The sequence below is a fragment of the Triturus cristatus genome, chromosome 9 (genome assembly GCF_964204655.1).
Source record: "Triturus cristatus chromosome 9, aTriCri1.1, whole genome shotgun sequence".
NCBI classification, from domain to species: Eukaryota; Metazoa; Chordata; class Amphibia; order Caudata; family Salamandridae; genus Triturus; species Triturus cristatus.
Genome location: NC_140592.1, coordinates 583,321,893 through 583,344,339, shown reverse-complemented (window position 1 = coordinate 583,344,339; position 22,447 = coordinate 583,321,893). Strand labels below are relative to the sequence as shown.

Below are 22,447 nucleotides of genomic sequence, written 5' to 3'. Positions count from 1 at the left end.
ACTTAAACAGTAAACACACAAACTAATGACAAAATTATTGTGGAAGAGATATCTAATATACAACAATAGTGTAAACAAATATAAAGAGATAACAAATATTGCCTACAAATTAAAACAAATGAAACATAACAGCAATCAGAAAAACCCAAATATTGAACACCACAAAATCGTCAAGTTTAAAAAAACACACAGTATTACATTAAATTTATACAAACATATAAAGATAACTCAAAATATAATTAATATAAAATAAATAACAAAAACACAAATTAGCATTTACCGTAACTGGTGCTATGAAAATTCAAACTAGTCTCCAACCAACAAATCAAATAAACTGAAAAACAGTTAACAAATAAAATTGCTTCTCCAATAAACAACATGAAGACACACAACAAAATGCTTTCTAAAAAACTAAAAATACCGAAGGACAGCATCACTCTGCTGGATTGCTAAGCCCAAAAATAAGAAGACTGCAACACTTCAACAAACCACTAAAGTCTGCAAAGAAGTGGGAGGGGGCGCTAGAGAGCACGCTGCAAGATGGACGCACTTTAGTGCTGCTCTGCCGGCTGGCTCCATCATCCATCAATATACTGCGGCATAAAGGGGCATCGGAGCTGAAAAAGTATGCATTCTGAGCCCTAACTGAACAAGGAATGTAAATCGCCAGGGAAATCACAATGAAGTCCATCAGAAGGCGGAGAGTGCGATGAGAGAGCGGAGACGGCCGGCTTGGTGTGGCAAGCTTGCGGCCCGAGCGTGGAAACATCGAAGGGACACGGAAGCTGGTTGGCAAGGAGGCGGACTGCCCCGATAGCGAGACATTGGGGTGCAATGATATGTGGTAAAACAAAAGACGCCAGCAAGATATCAAGCCGGATAGCAGCTGGGAAAGCGAACTCTGTGAGGCGGGGCCGCCGTGAGAGGTGGGAGAGACCAACTTTGTCAGGCGCCAGCAAACTGCAGCTGTGAAGGGCCTGTTGTTGCGGCGGTGTGGCGGCCTGCAGGCGGTGGATTCATACGAACGGAGGGCTGCGGTGAGTGAAGATAGCAGCAGAGGCGCTTGGTGCCCCTTCTTTTTTAAGAACAAAAGTAAGAGAGGAAGCGGACAGAGAATCATGCTCAGAGCACCGCAGGCCTGTTATTGGTGTGCCCGGGCCACGGTGTATCTTGTGAGGCCTTGGCAGATCAGCGGTTCCGCAAGGGAGGGAAAGCCTGCACAAGAGTTGATGCTGGGAACTCGTGCTTCTGAAGGCATGCAGACGGCCTGCGGACAAGGAGTAAGTGCCAGTTTAACTCCCCTACACAGAACAGTACCTGGTGGTGCACTGCTTGAGTGGGATACGTAACAGAGACTGCCTGAACGCATGACAAGCAGGCAGAACAACAAAGGGAGATCTGTGTGAAAACGGAGAGATTGAAGCACTAAATCTATATGTGCTGCAACACAGGCGCCATAGACTAAAGGTTACTGTGGAACGCAGCCAGTGGTACTTATCGCTGTGCGCGAGCAGAGAGACTTCCCAGACAGGAAGAAATGAGCATTTGGGATACAGAGCTGAGCTGTTAAGAGAAGTCCTGGGGCACCAAGAGTGTATAACGTAGCTGCAACATGGGGAAGCCAGACAAGCAGCAATCACGGCTCAATTTTGAAGAGTAGCACTCTCCTAGGCCTGTAAATGAGCATTCAGATACGGAACTAGATGCTGGAACACAGTCTACGCCGCAACTGGAGGCCACACTTTTGGCAATGCAACAAAGCTTACAAACAATTGACGAGAAAATAGACACACTATCATTGAGAACGGATAACATGGCATCCAAACTAGACAAACAGGCCGCAGGACTGACGGCGGCGGAGCAGCGAATCTGCCCGGTGGAAGACGAATTCCAGGACACAGCGAATAACTGTAGGGGAATGGAGAAAATACTAGAAATTATCAAAGCCAAGAACGAAGACCTGGAAGCACGCTCCAGATGCAATAATGTCCGTATAATGGGAGTCCTGGAAAGCACAAATACTGGTCGACAGGAGGACTATGTTGAGTCAATGCGAAAAGACATCTTTGGGGCTGACCAACTGTCTCCGGTATTAATTGTTGAGAGGGCACACCGATCACTGGCTGCTAGACTGCTGTCTGGGACCCCGTCCAGCCTATTATTGCTAGACTATTAAATTATTGTGATCGAGACGCGGTCCTACGCATGGCACGAGAAAAGCAGCCGGTCTCCTATCAGGGAAACGAAGTGTCCTTTTTTTCAGAATTCACGTTGGCGGTTCAGGCTGCATGGAAAGAATTCGCTGTGATGACGAAAAAGTTGCGAACAGGGGGCATCCCCTATGCTATGTTATATCCAGCTCGACTGCGGATCACATATTATGGCAAATCCAAGTTCTTCACTAATCCGGAAGTAGTTGCAGAATTCTTGAAAAAGACTCAGCGTGACCAGACGGAATCGCTGCAATCAACCATCTCAGCACCCTCAGAGTAAAAAATTGGAGCGTCAGTGTTTAAGTTTAAAATTGGTCCAGTTGTGAACGCCAGGCCCGGAGTTGGATTAATGTCTTTTTTTCGTGTGGCTTGAGATGGATGGACGTTGGACAAGGGGGTCTGCCCTCCACCCGCAAGAATGGACCCCCTGTACCCAGATGTGTCTGAACATCTTGAAATAGAACCTGTGACAATCTGTAAGTAACTCCAGAGCAAATAGCCCCCCGAAAGTTGCTACGGACTTAACTGGTGCAGCACAGGATCAAGGGGACAATGAGTAAGATGAAGGTTTATTTGGTAGACACCTGGGGGCTAGGCCCACATAATGTATTAGCACTGCAAGGAGGTGGGGGAGCACGGGGGAAAATCAAACAAATACTGACAAAGTTACAGTATGCAGGAACGTAGGACTGGGTTGCAGCATAAACGGGACCAAATAAGATGCCTAAAATTGAGAAGCCAGCCACACCCGGTCAGGCAGGTGGAATACCGGGCACTCTGCAGCCCCCCAACAGGGAGCACCCCAACAGGTTAACTAAGAATGGAAGTTACAGAGGGAAATGTTAGCACTGTCATTTTGTCTTTTTTGTTAAGAGTATGTCTTTGGCATAATTGGGATGCTAAAGTGGGTGGTGGGTGGGAAAAAGTTGTTTACATGTTTGTGAGGTACATCACAATTCTAGTTGTAAGTGTGATTTGCACTCAGGTAAATAAAATATACAACGTTGGCACTGAATATGGCAGGATCTATATGCATGTGTAAAAATGGAATGCCTTAAATGTTTTACTTCGAATGTGAGGGGGTTTAATAGCCCTAAAAAGATTTGACAGGTGTTTGCGTATCCCGAAAGACATCATAGTCATATTGTGATGTTGCAGGAAACCCACCTGGCAAAATTGGGAGGAACACGGGTGGGAGCTAAATGGGTGGTGGTGAGAGCAGGATCATCATACTCATCCTATGCCAGGGGAGTCCTTATATTAGTTGAAAAAGGGGTCCCGTTTACACTCACAAACACTGTGGCTGATGAAATAGGTCGATTTGTATTAATACAGGGAGTGCTATATGGTAAAAACATCTCTTTTGTCACAATGTATGGACCCAATATAGATGACTCTGATTTCTACTGCCAAACGGAGCGCAAATTATACATGCTCCAACCTAAGATAATAGTATGGGGTGGGGACCTAAATACATATTTACATCCTGCGCTGGATCGCAACACAGCAACAGAATGGCAGGGCATGAGAGCTGCACATGTAGTGCATGATATTATGAGTGCTCACTCCCTAACTGATATTTGGAGGGCAAGAAACCCCCAAGCCCGTGAAGGGACTCATGCATCCTCAACACACAATACCTGGTCAAGGCTGGACTATTGGTTAATATCGGCAGAGGCCACCACATGGGTGGGAGATGTAGCAAATTTACCGGAAACCCTATCGGACCTCGCCCCAGTGGTATTAGAATTGATAATTCCAACTAGCAACACCCAGGCATTTCAGTGGCAGTTACAGAGCACGTCACTCTTAGATCCAGTGTTCAAGGAAGAAGTACGCTTGTCTATTACGCATTTTTTCCAAGAGAATCAGGGAACTGTGAAAAGTGCAGGTACGCTATGGGAGGAGTTTAAAGTCACAATATGTGGCACATGCATCAGCCTACAGGCGGGAGTATTGAAGGCCTTACGGGCCAGAATGCAGAGGATTGAAGAATCACTGAACCAATTAGAGAGGCAATATGAAGCAACACAACTGACGCATACACTAGCAGAGATTAGGGAATTGGTAACAGAATACAACTAAACGGCAGCAAAAGAGGTTAAACATAAGTCAAGGAGATGGGTAGCTAGGTCATATGGGGAAGGGGGAAGACCTGGCCACTGCCTAGCTGCTAAAAAAAAGAAACCCCACACGCAAGCTTACATAACGGAACTGGAGGGCCCTAACGGTGCTACACATCATGACACGCCTAAAATGCTCTCCCAATTCGTAGACTATTACTCTAAGTTATATAGCCCGGTAGAGCCAGCGTCGGATAGTGAATTTATGGCTTACATGGATGAAATAGCGCTGGCCTGGCTTTCTCCGGGGCAGCGTGAATATCTGGTGGAACCTTTCACAGTCTAAGAGATACAAGCGTCCATAGCTGTGCTCCAGAATGGGAAAGCTGCCGAGAGTGATGGGCTGCCCAGTGAGTTTTACAAAGCGTATGCAGAACTACTGGCGCTACACTTACACGAAATGTATGCTGAAGCATATGAGGCAAAAACAATTCCTTTAACACTAAGAGAGGCCCTAATAATTACTTTATTGAAACCTTGGAAAAACCATGCAAAACGTGATTCTTATAGACCACTTTCGCTCCCAAATACAGACACAGAAATATTGTCAAAACTCATCTCAGCTAGATTGAAACCATTGATTACGGCATTGGTGTTGCCAGACCTGTCAGGCTTAGTCCCGCATCGGTCAACCACGCACAGTTTGAGAACACAAATTCACTTTAATGCACCAGATAGACCCAGATACGAAGGCTGCAGCGGTGCTGCTTGATGCAGCAAAAGCCTTTAATTCTATAAAATGGGGCTTTATGTTTGATGTACTGCACCGTATGGGGATGCCACCCGTGTTCACGCAGTGAATAAAGTTATTGTACGCCAATCCAGTGGCTAGAATACGAATAAATAATAACCATTCCCCGCCATCCCATATACATAGGGGGACCAGGCAAGGATGTCCTCTGTCCCCCATGCTATTTGCCTTAGCGCTGAAGCTGCTGGTATGTACAGTGAGACAGAGGCACTCAGTAGCAGCACTGGAATTTCGGCAGAGGCCATGGCCATATCACTGTACGCGGACAATATGGTGCTATATGTTTGAGGCCTAGAAAGTCTGCTAAATCCCCTGATAAAAGAATATGTTAAATATGAACTACTATCTGGACTTAGGATAAACTGGGATAAATCTTCCATCTTCCCCCTAACGGTTTGCACGACACCATGTGACTTGGAGTTCCCGCTGACTCGGAATGAGGAACCAGGGAAATATTTTGGGGTATGGGTATACAGAGATCCAGATGTGGTACTAAAAGATAATTATGGGCGGGCCCTGACGGCAACAGAGGAGCAGGTAGACAGGTGGATACAGCTCCCGCTGACTCTGGCTGACAGGGTGGCAGTGATAAAGATGGTCATTTTACCTCTATTCTTGTATCTATTCAACAATGTTCCTTTGCAATTGACAAGGGCATTCTTCTCAGCATTGCGCACATTGTTAATTAAATTAGTGTGGGCAGGGAAGCAACCCCGTTGCAGTTGGCAGGTGCTCACAAGGCCGTTTCGAGGGAAGGGTTTGGAGCTCCTGACTTGTATCTATACTACTTGTGTGCCCAAGGTTATTTTGCGCACTACTAGTTCCCACCCTCCATTCATCCCCCACCTCGTGGCTGAGGCAGATAGCTTGCATCCTCTGCCACTCACGGCCCTATTGCCAAGGTCATACAGACTAGACCCTAGAGAGGAAATCAATCCTGGCTGTAGCACAGTAGGCTTGGCAGACAATAGCAAGATGGGCAGATAAAAATCCCATTGTACGCACCTGCGCTGCCGCTGGCCCTCTATCCTGAGGTCTCTGTAGCGTACAAGCCCAAATTGCTACAGCTGTTGGCAGACATGGGGATTACTACATGGGGAGATGCATATCCAAATAACATGTTCATCACGATGAAGGCTGCCACTAGCAAAAGTGTGGCTACTCCTTTACATAGGTATACATATCACAGATTGCAGTTAGCGCTGATGGCAGTAAACCCATAACATCCAGCAGGCACCGCAGGTGTTAAAGCCATTGCAAGTGATGCTGGATAGCACATCTTGAGCGAAACTCATCACTCGGTTATATAATGCAACACAGCTGGAGATTATCCCGCAACATGATAAAAGCATGGAGAAATGGAAAATAGTGCTGGATAACCCCCTTACACAGAAAGATTGGGAATTTTGCTGCAGGCTAAGGGGGCAGCTGACAACAAATTACAATTTGCGCCTAATACATTTCAAGTATCTACAACAGCTATTCTACACTACACAGAAATTACACAAATATGGGCTGCGAGACAGCCAAGTGTGTAAGGTGCGGTACACCTGAGGCTGACTTTATGCACTTAGCGTGGTATTGTGGGAAGATATATGACTTCTGGGAGCAGGACACGCAAGCGGTTACCGAAATGGTGACGGAGAAAGAAGAGTGCATGCCACATATATGCCTGTTGGGACTGATCTCAGAATTGCAACCGAAGAGTCGGAAGCTGGTGGCTACAGTGCTGCTGCTGGCTCAGTGGAAGGTAGCAAAATGTTGGGGTGGTAGAAGGGCACCACAATATGCGCGCTGGATAGCTGATATAGTGTATTGTAAAGAGCAGTTGAATTGCTATTCAGAGGAACTCCTGATTGCTTTGAGGCCTAAAGACATAAGTGAGCCCTTTAAGTCATATGTGCTCACGAGGCAGAGTGATACCCAGTAGGATACAGACATAAATACATAAAATAACTAAAAAGGTGGACACTTCTGCTGCGCAGTAGAAGGAATACGTTGTATGTATAAGTATATGCCTGTAACTATGCAGATACGAGAAATGGGAGATGCGATTGTAACTCTGTTTGTACATTGTATGTTTCTTTTTGAAAATGAATAAATAAAAAATGTTAAAAATAAAAAAGTCTGCAAAGAAAGTAAGTTTAATAATCAATGAAAACTAACGAAATTAATAAATCCTTAAAAGTATTTTAATGTAACAGATAATTAAAATCCTGCTACAAGCTTACCGTTACCTTAGAGAAAATTCCAAAAAAGAGAAGAAAAAAGATAAACACTGAAGTACTTGAAATTCAAAAAAAGTTCACCTCAAAAATAATGCTTTAACAAATTAAAAAAGTAAAATAAGACAAACACACTTAAAACGTCATTTCTGATTAAAAAATGACCCGACAGATCTAACAAATGTTTCCTCCTCCACAGATTGCAAAAAAATGAAAACTGTGCCAAAAACATAACGAAACAGATATGCAAAGTTCTATAACTAAAATGAAGTAACAAACACATCCTGTAAGTAAGTTAAAATGATCACCTAGAATATAAAAATGTTCAAATTACTATAACATCACTTAAAAAATAAATCTATTTTCTGTACTCTAAAACCCAGAGATAAAATGTCTGAAGCAGGAAATAAATCAAATCCGAAAAAGGAAAGCTGTTCTTAAATAATAGAGGGTATGGCTATATGTCTACCATACAAACATTTCTTATGCTACCAGTTACAATTTACTAATGTTAATTAATGTAAAACATAGATGCAGAATGGCACTTTTAAGATGTGGCCTCCACCATTCAGGCAAATAAATGCAATACATGGTCAGTATGAAAATACGTCATTTCATTCGTGTGCACACTTTTACCTAACAAACAAATTGCTAATTATGATGAAACGCTAAAACATACCAAACAACACACTAGCAAATATAACACCAAAAAAAATCATTATAGTTTTTGAACAGGTAAATTTTTTTACCATACTTAAAATCCACCCACATATTACAATTCAATGGTGCTGTTACTACTTTACCCAGAGCATGGCGGTAGTCTAAAAAAATCCACCCTAAGCATTGAATATGCAATTGCCCTAGACTGTGCATACAAAATAAAAAAGCCAATAGCTTTAGTTATACGTCTCTGTAATAGAAGTCACTAAACATTATGCTGTGGTTTTTTAATCTGGTTGCCTCTACCTATCTGGTCACACACACCAACGCAAGTATCACATTCTGTGGTAGAACTTCAATGACAACACAAAAGGGAATGGGGAAGTCAATTGCTTCCAAGTAACACTTGGGAGAAGTCACCCGAAACTCTATGAATTCCTATACATGCTGAAAAAAATAAGCATGTAACAATCCCTGTGTCAACTCAAACCAAAAGTCTTAAATAAAACCAACCAAATGCATGAGATTCTATTATTCAAACTAAGACTCTTTACTAACAGCCCAGGCCTACCATAGTTAGACTCAATAGCAAGAACCCTACTTTAAAAACGCACTGCATTACACCATTTAACCTGCGTAACACACAAATACTCAAACTGTATGGATATTTTTTAGTATCTCAGATCTGAACTGGAGACTACCAAATGGCCACTGAAACTGCAAGCTCCAGGGAACCACCTAAAATGTTGAAGGAGACTACAAAATCAAAGAACCGTAAAAAAATGACAGAAAACTTTAAATTTAAAAAGACCACCATGTCAAAGAAACCGATGTTAAAAATATATAAAGGTATTTATTAATGTTTATAAAATACTAAACAACAGGAAAAAATGTCAATACATTTTCCTATGTTTAAAAAAATGTTTACAAAATGTTTATCAGTTTGATTTTTTTAAGTATATAACCAATTCTTGGCACTATTTTTTAATATAACAATGTTTAAATAAAATAAATAATGTAAAGACTAAATATTCAAACAAAAATAGTAATTACTGGGAAATGATGTATAGTAAAGAAAAATAGCATATCATAAAAGAGATGTCTAAAAAAAAAAATATATATATATATATATAACTGTAATTTAACCACATTAGGGAAAGTTCGGGACTTTGAGGGATTCAGGTTTAGTTTTTCCAGTCTAAACATACCTAAAGTATAAGGAAAATGCTATTTTTTTAAATGTAAGAATTAACTAATACCACTTATCTATATACATTACACTAAAAAGAATACTTTCCAGAAATACATGTTAATTAGCCCAAAAACACACACAAAATTTAAAAATAAAATTGAGCTTACTGACAAAATGTTAAAGAACAAGGATTTCCTATGAAGATAAAATGAATAACTATAATAATTAAAAAACAATAATAAATTAAAAGACTAACTGGCACATGCATCAATAAAGACTTTTGCGATTCCTTAATTGCGATTTTTAAGGAATCGCAATTAAGGAATTGCAAAAGCCTATGCAAGTAGGAATCGCTATAAAAATAGCGATTCCTACAAATTCTTAATTGCGAGTCGCAAATTGCGAATCGCAATTAAGGAATGCCGTCCCACTCATTCCTATGGGCCTCCAGGCCCATAGGAATGAATAGGAGATTGCATGAGCAATTTGTGAGTACCAGTAGGTACTCGCAAATTGCTCGTGCAATTTCAAGGGTGCAAGGGTGTCAAAATGACACCCTATTGCACCCCTGAAATTGATCTGTGCACATATGTTGCACACACACATGCTCTAAGGGCATATGTGTGCGCAACATGAAACTTAGAAAAATGCACAAAAGTGCATTTCTCAAAGTTTTTGCAAATTACCATGAAGTTCAACTTCATGGTAATTTGCTCCCCCTATTAGCGAAATCGCTAATTTTTTCACTTTCATGCATTGCATTTAAGGAATCTCAATTTGGGATTCCTTAAATGCAATCGCAATTTAAGGAATCACAATTTAGAGGTTCCTTAAATTGAGATTTTTGCATTTGGGATGATGCATCCCAAATGCAAAAATACCGGTCGCAAAGGGGCAGATTTTGAGAATCTGCCCGTTTGCGACCGTTTTTTACATTGATGCATGTGCCTGTTTGAATATAAACTGAAAATAAGATTTTTTGAAATTTTTTAAATATCTCAATTTAAAGTTTTTTTCTAAATTTGACAAAGTTGTTTTCAAGTATAAGATGTAATGATGGGAAATTCAGCATGGAAGAGCCCTGATTAGGAAAAGTATGAAGCCAAATCTCTTGGGCTAAAAAAGATGAATAGTTTTGCGTATTATTGTTCTCTATGTTTGTATATAAAATGTTTTTTTTTAAACTGATGGATAAAAGTCGAAAAACTCCACTCACACTTTCTACTCCATCACGTTTCCTCTCTGCTCCTTCCTTCCTTTATTTCTTTTGCCTTGTGCTGGGGACGGGGGTGGTTGGGATACCTCTCTAACTGACATGCCGCATCAATCTTGTTTTGGGGAAAGAAACTCCCTGCCTTCACCATGCACTTAATATCCCTTCGTTTTCTCATCCCAGCAACTTCAACTGCAGCATGTGCTTCCCACCCGTGTAGCTTTCCCTGCATTTGCAACCTCCCTCTCAGCATACTACTCTGCTCTACAACAGTCTTCCTCTTTTTGGCCACCTGTCAACTGAAGCCATATAAAACATGGCAGCTGTCTCTAACAACTTTAGCTGTTTTTTAAACAATTTATTTCTGGCAGTTAACATATATGGAGAGGGATGCACATGGGGGAGGGGACACATTTGTTCGCTGTATTTGTTAGATCGTGAAGAGAATGGGCTTGACCAAATTTCATGTTGTACGTTCTCTTGAACCAATTTCAGCAAATAAGGTGATACGGTATTCAATGTTTATCAAATTGCTGGTTTCATCCTGGTGATTGCCAACTGATCAATTAATGTGCAGATTCCTGACCTACGCAAAGTCTTGGACGTCATCATTTTGATGCCACACTCTCTTTGTTCTCTCTTCATGTAGGTTGCAAATGGATTCCACATCTTTTAAAATGTATGTATGTGATCATAATTCACTGTTGACAACTCCATGGCATATATAGGCCATACTTTTCCACATGACATGTCGTGTGTCGGTGTTTTTGGGAGTTACCACATCTGGGCTATGCTTAGTCGAGCACCAGTGGGAAATCAGCTTTCTTATTGACGTGGTCAAAGGGTACAATCCCTGTACTTCGGGGATTCTCAGTAGTACTACTATTAGTTAACGGGAAGAGTAATATTAGTTATGGTCTATATATAAGTGAGGACCTCAAGCCAGAAAGCTTGGATGTGAGGGCATGACTGCCATGTTTGTAATAGGATACCTAATTCCCTGCAGCCTTTCCAACATGTGCATGAGCTACCAAAATCCTATGCAGGCCTTTGGGGCAAGGTAATGTCTTGTCAGTAATGTATACGCATTCTCTCTATGATGTATGCATATAGAGGACCCTGCAGCCCTCTTCCAGATGGCAAGGTGTCCTCAGGGATTTCAATCTCTAAATCCCTCTCCTGTTTTGAGTTGTAGGTGTGTTTCTTAGGAGGTCTAAGTTCGAGGATGAAGCGATAGAGCCAGGAAATGACCCTACACCTAAAATTATTGCTGAAAAGAGATTTTAGATGCATCTCATCCCTGTAGATATTTCCGCGAAGGGTTTTCCTACCAACCTAATGTAGGGCCTGTGTGAGCCGATAACCGTCAGGTTGAATTTTTCGACCAGAGCCCCTCTAGTCTGAAGGTCGTTTTCTTCGAAAAAGTCTTTTAGGCGTGATGGGTCACCATGGTTCCAAGATTGGAACCTTGAGTCTGGTATACCAGGGTGAAAGTCAGGGTCATTGACTAGTGGGGTCATAGGAAAAGGGTAGGGGGGAAATTCTTTTCTATGAAGCACCTGTTTCCAGTAGTCAAGCAGCTTCAGCAGTGTGAAGAGAGGGACGTGGGACTCTGAATAGGCCTTGTGTGGTAGCCATAAGAGATCTTTGAGTAGGATGGCTGAGAAGGTCTGCTCGACCTGCACCCAAGGTTTATTATCTGGATTATAGTTCAAGTTAAGGGCGTGAGTGAATCTGTGCTGCCCAGGTGTAAGTTGTACTATAAGGGAATCATAGGCCCCCTTCGTCTATTGTGCAGGAATGGGTTGCACGGGCCACTCTTGGGGATTTGCCCTGCTGTACAAAACCTACATTTTTTTTGCCGGATGTGTATCAGTGTTACTCTGGGAATCATGAGTGGAAGTGCCTATAATGTATAGAGCATGGAGGGCATGGCATTCATTTTCAAGCTGTTCTGTTTTCCCATCCATGAAATTTTAAATTTGCCCCACTGACAGAGGTCTTTAAACAGGGCTTGGATTAGGGGGAGAATGTTGCAGTGATATAGTGCCTGTATGTGAGTAGTAGGGAAACTCCCAAGCATGTAATTGTTGTCCCAGTCTAAGAGAAGCCACCCAGTTGCAGTGGCTCTCACATCAGTTCATCTAGGTCTGCCACGCCTATTCCTTGTGATTTTGAATAATTAATTTAAACCATGAGACCAATGCTAAGCGATCCATCTCTGCCTAGAGTGCAGGAATCAAGTGTTCCAGTTCGATTATAAAGGACATTGTCCACAAACAAGACTAGTTTATTTTATGTATTTCCCACCCTCAGTCCATGGATGTTGGGGTTGTTTAGAATATTGGACACCAGGGTTTCCATTGATAATGCAAAAATGGGAGGGTGAGAGGGGGGCAGCTCCATCTAGGTTCCCCTGGATATAGGTTTGTCTGCTGTAAATTCTCCAATGATCTTAATTTTGGTTCATGGGTTTTGATAATTTGCTTGAATGAATGTTTCTATTTTGGGGCTAAGATAGCTCTTGTCGAGTAGCTTCAATAAGTAGGGCCAGTCCACCCTGTCAAAGGCCTTCTCTGTGGCTAACAAGAGAAGGACCATTTGGCTGGTTGCTTCTCAGCTACTTCCATTAAGGTAGATATTGTTAGCTTGCCCATTCTTGACAAAGACTGATTATTGGGTGGAAATGAGATGGGACCTTATTTGGTGGAATCTTTGGACTAATATGGATGCAAATATTTTCATATTGCAATTAAGTAAAGCAGTCGGCCGGTAAGATGTGCAAAGAAGCAAGTTTTTTTCTTGTTTGAGGAATAGTGTGTAATGGGATTCCAGCATGTTATCTGTGACTGTCCCCGAAGTCAAAAACTAGTTGATTACTTTTGCAAGGAGTTTAGCAAGAAGTGGAGCGTAGCTCTATAAAAGAGAGCGGAGAAGCTAGCGGGCCTCAGGACTTTCATGTGGGCAGGTTGTTTATTGCCTCCCGCACCTTTTCAACTGCTATGTCTTCTTTTAGAAGGTGTAGGTCACTCTTTAGATTTTGGTTTTATAGCTCCTGAGATAGTCATCTTGGGATACCTTGTCTGAGGCCTGGCACTAGAATAGGACTGAGTAATAGCGTTGAAAAAAGGAAAGAATCTCAGGCATTTTCGTAACCTTTTGGTCACCCTAGTCTCCAAATGTTTTTATAGGATTTCGTGTCGAGGTCTGGCAAATCCTGTAGGCAAATTGCCTATCTGCCTTGTCCCCTCTTTTCTAGTAGTTTTGATCAACATATAGGAGTTTTTTTGCTGCATTTTTCATTTGCAGCTGTTCTTGCTCCCTTGTGAGTCTGCAGAGGTCCCTCAAGGTCCAGTGGACTCCCTTGCTTGTGTCTTGTCTTAGGTTGGGAGAGCTGGAATTTTAGATCTGCTCTTTTTTGTTTCGCTAGGTGTTCAAATGTTGCCATGTGAGAGATTAGTTTGCCCCCAAACATGGCTTTGGTCGTGTCTCACTGGGTGGAAGGATTAACTTAGCCATTATCATTTACTGTGAAGTAATGTTCAATAGTTTCTTTAATGTGGTCCCTAATGATTGGCTCCCTGAGGGTCATTTTGTTTATTAGTCAGGGCTGTGGAAATGGTTTCTGCAGTGTAATGAGTATCATCGGAAGCCAGACAGGGGCATGGCCTGATATGATTTGATGCCTATGGACGAATCTACTAGCTTAGGGAGCAAGTTCCTGGACATCAGAAAGTAATCAGGTCTGGAATAGGCCTTATGCACATTTGAGTAGAACCTGATGTCCTTTTCGGTTAGGTGATGCTAGTGTCCAGTGTCTACCAGATTCAAGTCTCCCCTGGACCAACGAGGGCAGTGGATGAGTATCGCCATCACATGGGTGGGTCTGGTCAGCAGAAGAGTCAATAAATGTGCAGTAGACTCCCCTCTCCCATTATGATGTCTCCCATTGTAAAATGAGAGATTTAGGGAAAGAAGGTGAAATAGAAACTCTCTTTGTCTTTCTAGGGAGAAATTATGGTCAGTGGAAGTAAGTCTTATTTGCCACTAATGCCTTACCAAGTAACGTTCCGGATTGTGAAAAGTATCCTCAATGTGAAGGGTCTTTTCTCTCTATATGAGTACAGCCACTCCTCTCATTTTGCTTGTGTAAGATGTATGGAATTGTAGAGGGTAGCAGTAGGACCTAAGGGATAGATGTATGAAACTTTTTTGCATTTACAAACAACGAGACATTTGCGGATGCAAAAATGCTTTTACTGATGTACAAAGCCCCAAATGTGTTACCGAAACGCAATTTGGGTTTGCCAATGGGTATTTGTAAGTGTTGTGTTTGGGGCATCCCTTCTAAATGCCGATTCACATTGGTATGTACAAATGTTTTGAGACTGAAAGGTGGTCGCAAAACATTTGAACTTTAGCAGCAACTCAAAGTTGGTGGTAACCCATTCCTATGTACCCTTGAGATCTCTCATCCTTTGAGAATTGTTGAATAAATATTTTTTTAAGAGCAGGCAGTGGTCCCACAGAACATTGCTTACTCTTAAAAAACTTTTCATTTTTGATTTTGAAACTCATCCTGTTTTCCTTTAAGGAAAACGGGCTGCATTTAAAAAAACAATGATTGCTTTATTTAAAAGCAGTCATAGACATGGTGGTTTGCCTACTCCAGCAGGCCATCCTTCCAAGTAATGGCAAGGAATCCTAGTGAGTCAAAAATTGCGACCTACATAATCGCTATTAGATCCCTATTTAGGGAATGGGGCCCAAATAACCCCACTGCACATTAGTAATAGTGATTACCAAATAGCAATTCGCAAAAAAACGCTATTACTATTGTTCGTACGTCTATTCCAAAGTCTCTTAGGGCCATATTTATGAGTTTTGTGGCGCAGGGCAGCCTAGCAAGGAACTTTGATGCTGAGTCACAGGGGAAGGGCTGGAATGTGCTGCATTTATCCAATACGGCGCATTCCTGTCCTTTTCCCTTGCGCTGGCACCATTTTGGCAGCCTAGAACCTACGCAGGCACCCTTGCACCATGGTGTAAGAGTTCCTGTGTTGTCAGCAGGATTATTTTTATGCAGGAACCAACACCTTCCTGCACAAAAACAGTTTCCTCTTTCTATGTGTGTTGAAAAATGCAGCACACATAGGAAGAGGAAAAATGAGATGAAATAAAGTTATTTCTCCTCGTTACGCCTCTACAGGTGAGCTGTATCTTTTACGATTTGTGCTGCATTGCATTACTCCATATTTTTGGAGCCACTCAAAGTGGCTTTGCGTGGCTTCAAAAACATGACTTACGGTTTGTGTCACTCTTGCACCATGTTGTGTGATGCAAGAGCTATGCAAATGGGGTCATAAATATGGCCCTAAAGTTGTGAATCATTGTGCATTTAAAACTAGTGTCTAAGCACCAAAAGTAAATTTTTCAATTACAGATGGCTGCAATGTTTTTTATGGCGTCAAGTGACTAAAAAGAGGAAGACTGGTATAGAGCAGTTGTACTTCCAATTCAGAGTGGGAACCCTACCAGTAAGAGCATACACAGCTAAGTGGGCTAAGTCAGGAAACAGCAAGTGTCCCTTCTGCAACTTAGTGGATGAGTCCTATGCCCACGTTTTGTTTGTCTGCCCTGCCTACACAGGTCCCAGGAAGGCGTGTCTGACTTCAATCTGTAGAAACCTGGACACCAGAACTTGTAGTATTGCTTTAAGAATATTGTGTACCGACACATCGCCATGTATCACAATAGCAGTAGCCAAGTTCCTTAGCTGGATGTGGATAATTAGATCACGTACTGTAGATGTTACATGAAAATCTGCCAGGTTTTATTTATTTGAGTGTTACCGAAGTATCTCTATGGCATTGTTTGAAGTTAAGATGTTTTAGCTATTTATTTATTAAGGCTCTTAATTAACTGTTGTGTCACGCTCCTTCTGAAAACTTTTGTAATGCTCTTAATTGGATCATGTGTTTTGTATGCAATTTTAAGATTTAACATTATGAATTAGTGCATTTTAATCTTTTTTAATGTGTGAAAATTCACTGTTGTCTTATGTGTGACTGGCTTTTATGACAAAACTGTCGAATAAAGCTTTTTTGGACTGGACTGGTATAGAGCAGAGAAGTATGCAGGTAGGGAGAATGCAGACACAGGGGAGGCTACAGGACCAAAAGAGGTAGAAATAGCACTACTACAAGGCACTCACTTACTCAAAGCTGGCACTAAGGACCATATTTATGACTCGAGCTGTGTTGTTCTTGCACCATGCAACCAGGTGCTAGAGTGAAGCAGGCCTTAAGTCATATTTTTGACGCCACGCAAAGCCACTTTACAAAGCCATCGTTAACAAAGACACCCTGATCAGCAACCCACGTATCTTGCAGACAAGCTCACTATCTCTGGTGGCTCTCAGCAAGCCCACTATCAGACAAATAGGTGTAAAAAAGAAAGAAATAAGGCAGCACGCAGTTTCCATCTATGCACTCAAGATCTGGAATAACGTGCCCGTATCTATAAGGATTGCTCCAATGCTGCTCCATTTCATACGGTATGCTTGCTTTTGACCCTGTCCAGCACCCTGCTGTCTTTTTGGCTAGGTTCAAGCTCTACAAATAGCACATACATAAATGACACAAAGTAACACATGTTCACATCTCTCCCAGTGTGTGAAGTGGAACATGAATGCCTCCCTGTGCATTGCATCTGCAGGTGGTTGTTTTGGGTCAGGCATGAAACACATCCTTAAACCGCTAGAGGAACTTCAGGCAGTGGTGGTTGATCACGACTAGCAAAGCCACACAGTACCAACTAGTCATTCGGTGGCACCAGCTGATAGCTGGATGGTCACAGTTGCCAGTGTTGACTGGGGCTGAGGCTTTAGGCCATTGGTCCAAGAGTAGAAGAGTGATGACTGGCAAACATATTTGATTAGCCAATACCAGCTTAGGGCGCGGAACTTTAACTCAAATTAAATTTCATCTGACAATCTCATCAGTCTTCAAGTGTCCTTCCTATAATTAGTCCCAGTTTATGGTGTTATTGGACCACATTCCTCTCAATGATAATAATTTACAAACATTGTATATTCTACTACTGCTGTGTAGCCTAAAACATTGTTTATTTTGTTAAATATTAAAAGCGATTGCGGCTAATGAGGCCAAACTTCATATAAAACCAAGTCTCGTAGAGAATGTATTTAGAACATTGTGTCGTCGTTCAGGTGCAGTGTGGATAGACATACCAGGTCATCTTGCTCATTGACAACAGGTGCATAACTTTCACTTTTTATGCAAAATGGCTTTTTCAGTTCTTCAAGTGCACATTACATCGGGTCATATAACTACAACATCTGTGTAGACAGGCCATAAATTGGTCCCTTGGAACCTTCAGCATCCACTGTAGACGGATATAGGCTGTTCAAGGTTAAAACACAAGAGTGGATGTACCCGCCGAGGTTAGATTGCAATTCTTATAGTAGCAACGATTAATTCCAGACTTCAGGATGATGTTAGCCATCTTGACAAGTAGTAAGACACCTTGGTGAGATACTCTGTGTTTCCAGACATTACTAACTATGACATGCCTACTCTTGCACTGTGGAGTGCAGGAATTTTTTCCAGTGTTGGGGATCCTTGGAAGCAGGTCCGGCGATTTTCGCTCATGGCACTGAGGAATTTCGGGATGGGGAAGAGGAGCATTGAAGAGCGGATACAGGAAGAGATTGAATGCCTACTTGAGGAGCTGAGAAAAACAAAAGGTTAGTTTTATTATTTAAACATAACTGTTGTCTGCAAATCATATTTCGTGTCTATGGATTGAACTGGCCTTTTACTTTGCCTCCACGGAGTATCATGTTGCCAGACCACACTATACAAATACTTTGTTCATCTGAGCTTTTCTACCGAAAGACTGTCTACATACCCAAAAAATATCATAGGTCTATCTTGACAGTCCACTAATAATTATGAACAAAGAATTTGGTCTTCCCTTATCCATTTATAAGTTGCCTCTTTAGGGGGATTCGCCTAAGAACGAATGAAAAACTAATTCTCTTGGTCATGGCCTTAGAACTTGGTTATTTGGTGGCGCTACTTAAAGGTGTAAGATGAGCGTTTTAAGGTCAACTCAACATAGTGACAGTCCATGTCTACTTGGTGTAAAAGTGCAGCAGGTCCACTCAGCTTAGTTCAGTGTTGGAATGATTCTACAGTATCACCCACCCCAATCACCATTACATCCCAGAAACCACACTACTCAAAGATTCCACCCCCATTCTAGCACCCACAAACAGACTGGTTTCAACAGAGAAAACAAAACTTCTTGTCTGACGTACACTTGTAAAGCCTCTGGCAACCACTAATTTACACTGCTAAAGTAATTAGTCAAAGTCAAAACATCCAAACGAGTGAGGTAATCCAAATTCACAAGTGTTTTAGAAACTGCGGAATTAGCTTGGCACGGATAAATGTATTCCTCCTCCTTCAACTCATGCTGTGGAACCTGAGGACCTATTATCCTATCCAAATAAATGATCTCGTTCTCTACCTACCTACTGGCACCAGCTGAGTTTAAAACCTGGTCACTACACAGCTCAAAGCCTAACCAGACACCACTTTGAGAACCATGACTAATCTTCTCCCTTCCTTGCTTTGCAGACCTACTCAGAATTCTCTCCTTACAATTGCTGTTCTGGTGACTGAATCATTGTTTCCATACACAGTACATGGTTGAGGAACATTTGGATACATCTTATTTTCAAGTTAATCACTGTAATGCAAATTCTGTCCCCTGACAGCACCTCCACATCATTTACCATCTGGTTACAACTGTAGTAAGAATTCGTGTTGTTGTTGCTTGTCTCTTACTCTTTCTGCAACCTACAGTTACTAATAGCCAAACCATTTTACTCTCTCTTTCGTTCAATTTCACCCAAACTTGTTTCTTTTGGGAAACCATTATCCTCGCAGCCACTCAAAAGGGGCCTGTACTTATAAGGGAAATGGTACAGTAAACCCACATTATGAACTACATCTTCCCTTAATCTAGACTACCCACTTCATTTTATGCGAAACACTCGGTTTGCATCCTGTTCAATCATGTTACCATCTTTTGGTTTGTGAATTGTAAAATAACTCTCACTTATCTATGCTTGACATCACTTTGTAACAAAAATGTCTGTATCTGTAGACATCATTTTCATTGTCTTGTTCACAGTGTCTACTGGTTAACCTACATATGAAACAACTTTCTTAAAACATTTGAATAATCCTGGCATGGTTGGTAACTTATGAACCAAACCTCCTCAGCCAATGTAAAGTAGTTCAGCAACGCCACAGAAAATTGATGACTTGTACATAGAAAGGTAAATGTACGATCAAAAGTGTAAGCCATTTATTGTCATCAATCTATTAATAGTTGGACTGAGCAGCTATGAAGAGCACACATAAGCCCTCTTCTAATAGCTTTTATCTTCACAAGTAAAAATTACACAAGCCAGGAAACTGACAGAGGGGCCTGAGCCCATAGTTAGTTATGGTCCTACCTAGTAATCAGTGTGCCCACATTATATGAGATTCTGCCTCACCCCTAAGGTGACAATACATCTCTCCCCCTTAACCCAAGTTTGACTGACAAGGATAATTTCTCTGCAACACTGAAATAAGGTTGTGAAGAAATGTTCCAGTTCCACAGCATAGACATTCTCTCGATCAAGATCATGTTCGTCCAATCACAACATCAAAAACTCAAACAGCCCACCTAATGGCACATACCGCATCCAACGTCTCGATCTACACAACAATATTCTCACCACATCAGATAAATTGTGAAATTCTTCAAGCGCAGGTGAATGGTGCACACAGGCATCCCTTCTATTCTTGCCTCTAGAAACTATTTGCATCTGAAACTCATTTCTTGGAACTTTCGTCCAAAGTCAAGCCAAATGTGCCGACATATTTCTTGTACTGCCACCACTTTTCAGATTGACCTATGGCCTTGTGAAGCTGGTACACACAGTAAAAGTCTTGAAATATTCTAAGGCCCAGAAACAATACAGGGTATGCCAGACTCAATCCATAACTGGATATATCTGCTTTCTGCTGGGTTAATGTACTGGACACCAATGCAACATCTATATCATCACTGTCCTCGATGCATATCGTTCGCAGCCACAATGACCAGCCCTTGCGTATACAGAGGCCTTTTAGATACAATCAAATAATTTAATTTCAAATGAACACTACACCTTTTACAAAAGCTACCCATCGAGTTCAGTTTTAGGGCCTGATTTGGAGTTTGGTGGATGGGGTACTTTGTCACAAATGACACAGATATCACGTCCGCCGTATTACAATCCTATTATATCCAACGGCACTTGTAACATGGTGGATGGGCTATCTGTCATGTCTGTAATGGGGTAACACGTCTGCCAAATTCTCAATCAAGCCCTTAGTGGCTGAGCCACCCACAAATAGTCACACATTCCCAGGTCATGATCCTGAGAATAAGCCACGCTTAATTTAGTATCTACAAATGCCAGTGTTAAATAGAGAGACCCACTGAGTGTAATATGTGGGAGATATTCCACCTTTTGCTTGAAAAAAATTCCCTTGTTAATTTAATAAGGATTAATTTCAGAGTTTTAGTGTCTTCTGAAATGTCCTGCTCCTTCAAAATGATATAATCTTGAGAGGCTACCATTCTAAAACTGATATATTAGTCTAGGTAACGTTGAGGCTGCTGAATTAGACTCAAATTATGAACACAAAATTTGGCAATTTAAATACAATTATTGCAAAAATCTTTAGAACAGTGTTTAAGCTTCCAAAAAACACCTCATCAGCACAGATCAGGCTTGAACTGGGCATCAGCAATCAATCTCTGGCGAGACTAATGAGTTTTTTAATAAATTGTCACAAACTAAGGTCATCAAAAGTCAGAAGCCTGGCACAATATCTTTGGTCGAATATATCTACAAACCAATGGCATTCGGGGGCACGCATACTGGGCCAAAGGCCTGGCAACTTTGAACTTAACAGAAGCATGGGATTTGCAAATTAGCCAAGGCGAATTTAAAAGACTGGCAAAAATAAGTATGAAAAAACTCTCTGTAGTAGAGGACAAAGCATGCCTCGCAAAAAAGTCACACGGTTGGCTAACTCTCAACACGTACTCCAATTTGACTCCCCAGGGGTACCTAACTTTACCATTCTCTGCACATACTAAACTCTGTTTTTTAAAATTAATACTGGGAGTGTCCAACTTGCTTTGTCACCTGCCGAAGTGGAAAAGAGACCAAACTCAGCAGCAATGCCGCCTTTGCGGAAAACACAGAGAAGACATAATCCATATTCTCTGTCTATGTACAAGCCTGATGCAGGAAAGAAGGTCCCTTCTAAGGAAAACTTGGAACAAATTGGAAATTAGATCCTGCAGAGCCGCAGTTTTAGCAAGTTTTAACTCACACAATCCGGGGCTAAATTATGCCTTAGTAAGGTTCATGGATCAGGCCGGCAAAAGAATAACGGAAGGGACAAAAAAATAAAATAATTGTAATCATGATCATGGACCTAGTTGGGATGCTGCCCCTGAGTGGTGAGGTCAAATGAACCTGCAATCAGCCCATACCAAGACTCTGCAAAATCAATTTTATAGAAATTTGAAATTGTTTTAGTAATATTGAATGGAGAATGGACTCCAAACCTGATAGGCTGTACTTTTTATGTCACTCAATGCACCTTATTGATTGAATTGAATGCTACTTTTAGAACCTGTACAGCCCTATGGTAATAACGTAACTTTTTAACTTACTCAATCAAATCTTTCCTTTTCACAAAATGTGCTGCTTATCTACTTGGGCTTATGTCATCTCATAATGTAGTGGATTGCAAAGGTTTTTTTTTAACTAAGCAATAAAGTTTATTATTATTATTATTATTATTATTATTATTATTATTATTATTATTATTATTATTATTATTATCATGTCTGTAATGGGGTAACACGTCTGCCAAATTCTCAATCACGCCCTTAGTGGCTGAACCACCCACAAATAGTCACACAT

The 22,447-nt window shown here is 41.4% G+C and overlaps 1 protein-coding gene across 4 annotated transcripts in view; it reads left to right on the top strand.

Annotated features, from left to right (window-relative positions):
- Positions 1-22,447, top strand: part of LOC146798351 (cytochrome P450 2C8-like) — a 489,861-nt gene that overhangs the window by 218,750 nt on the left and 248,664 nt on the right. For 3 of the 4 annotated variants that reach the window (XM_085625620.1, XM_085625622.1, XM_085625623.1), the window contains exon 3: positions 17,993-18,142. The exons of the other annotated variant lie outside the window; for it this stretch is intronic. In XM_085625620.1, the coding sequence (XP_085481746.1) occupies positions 17,993-18,142 (150 nt within the window). The remainder of the gene's footprint in view (positions 1-17,992; positions 18,143-22,447) is intronic. 4 annotated transcript variants of the gene reach the window in all.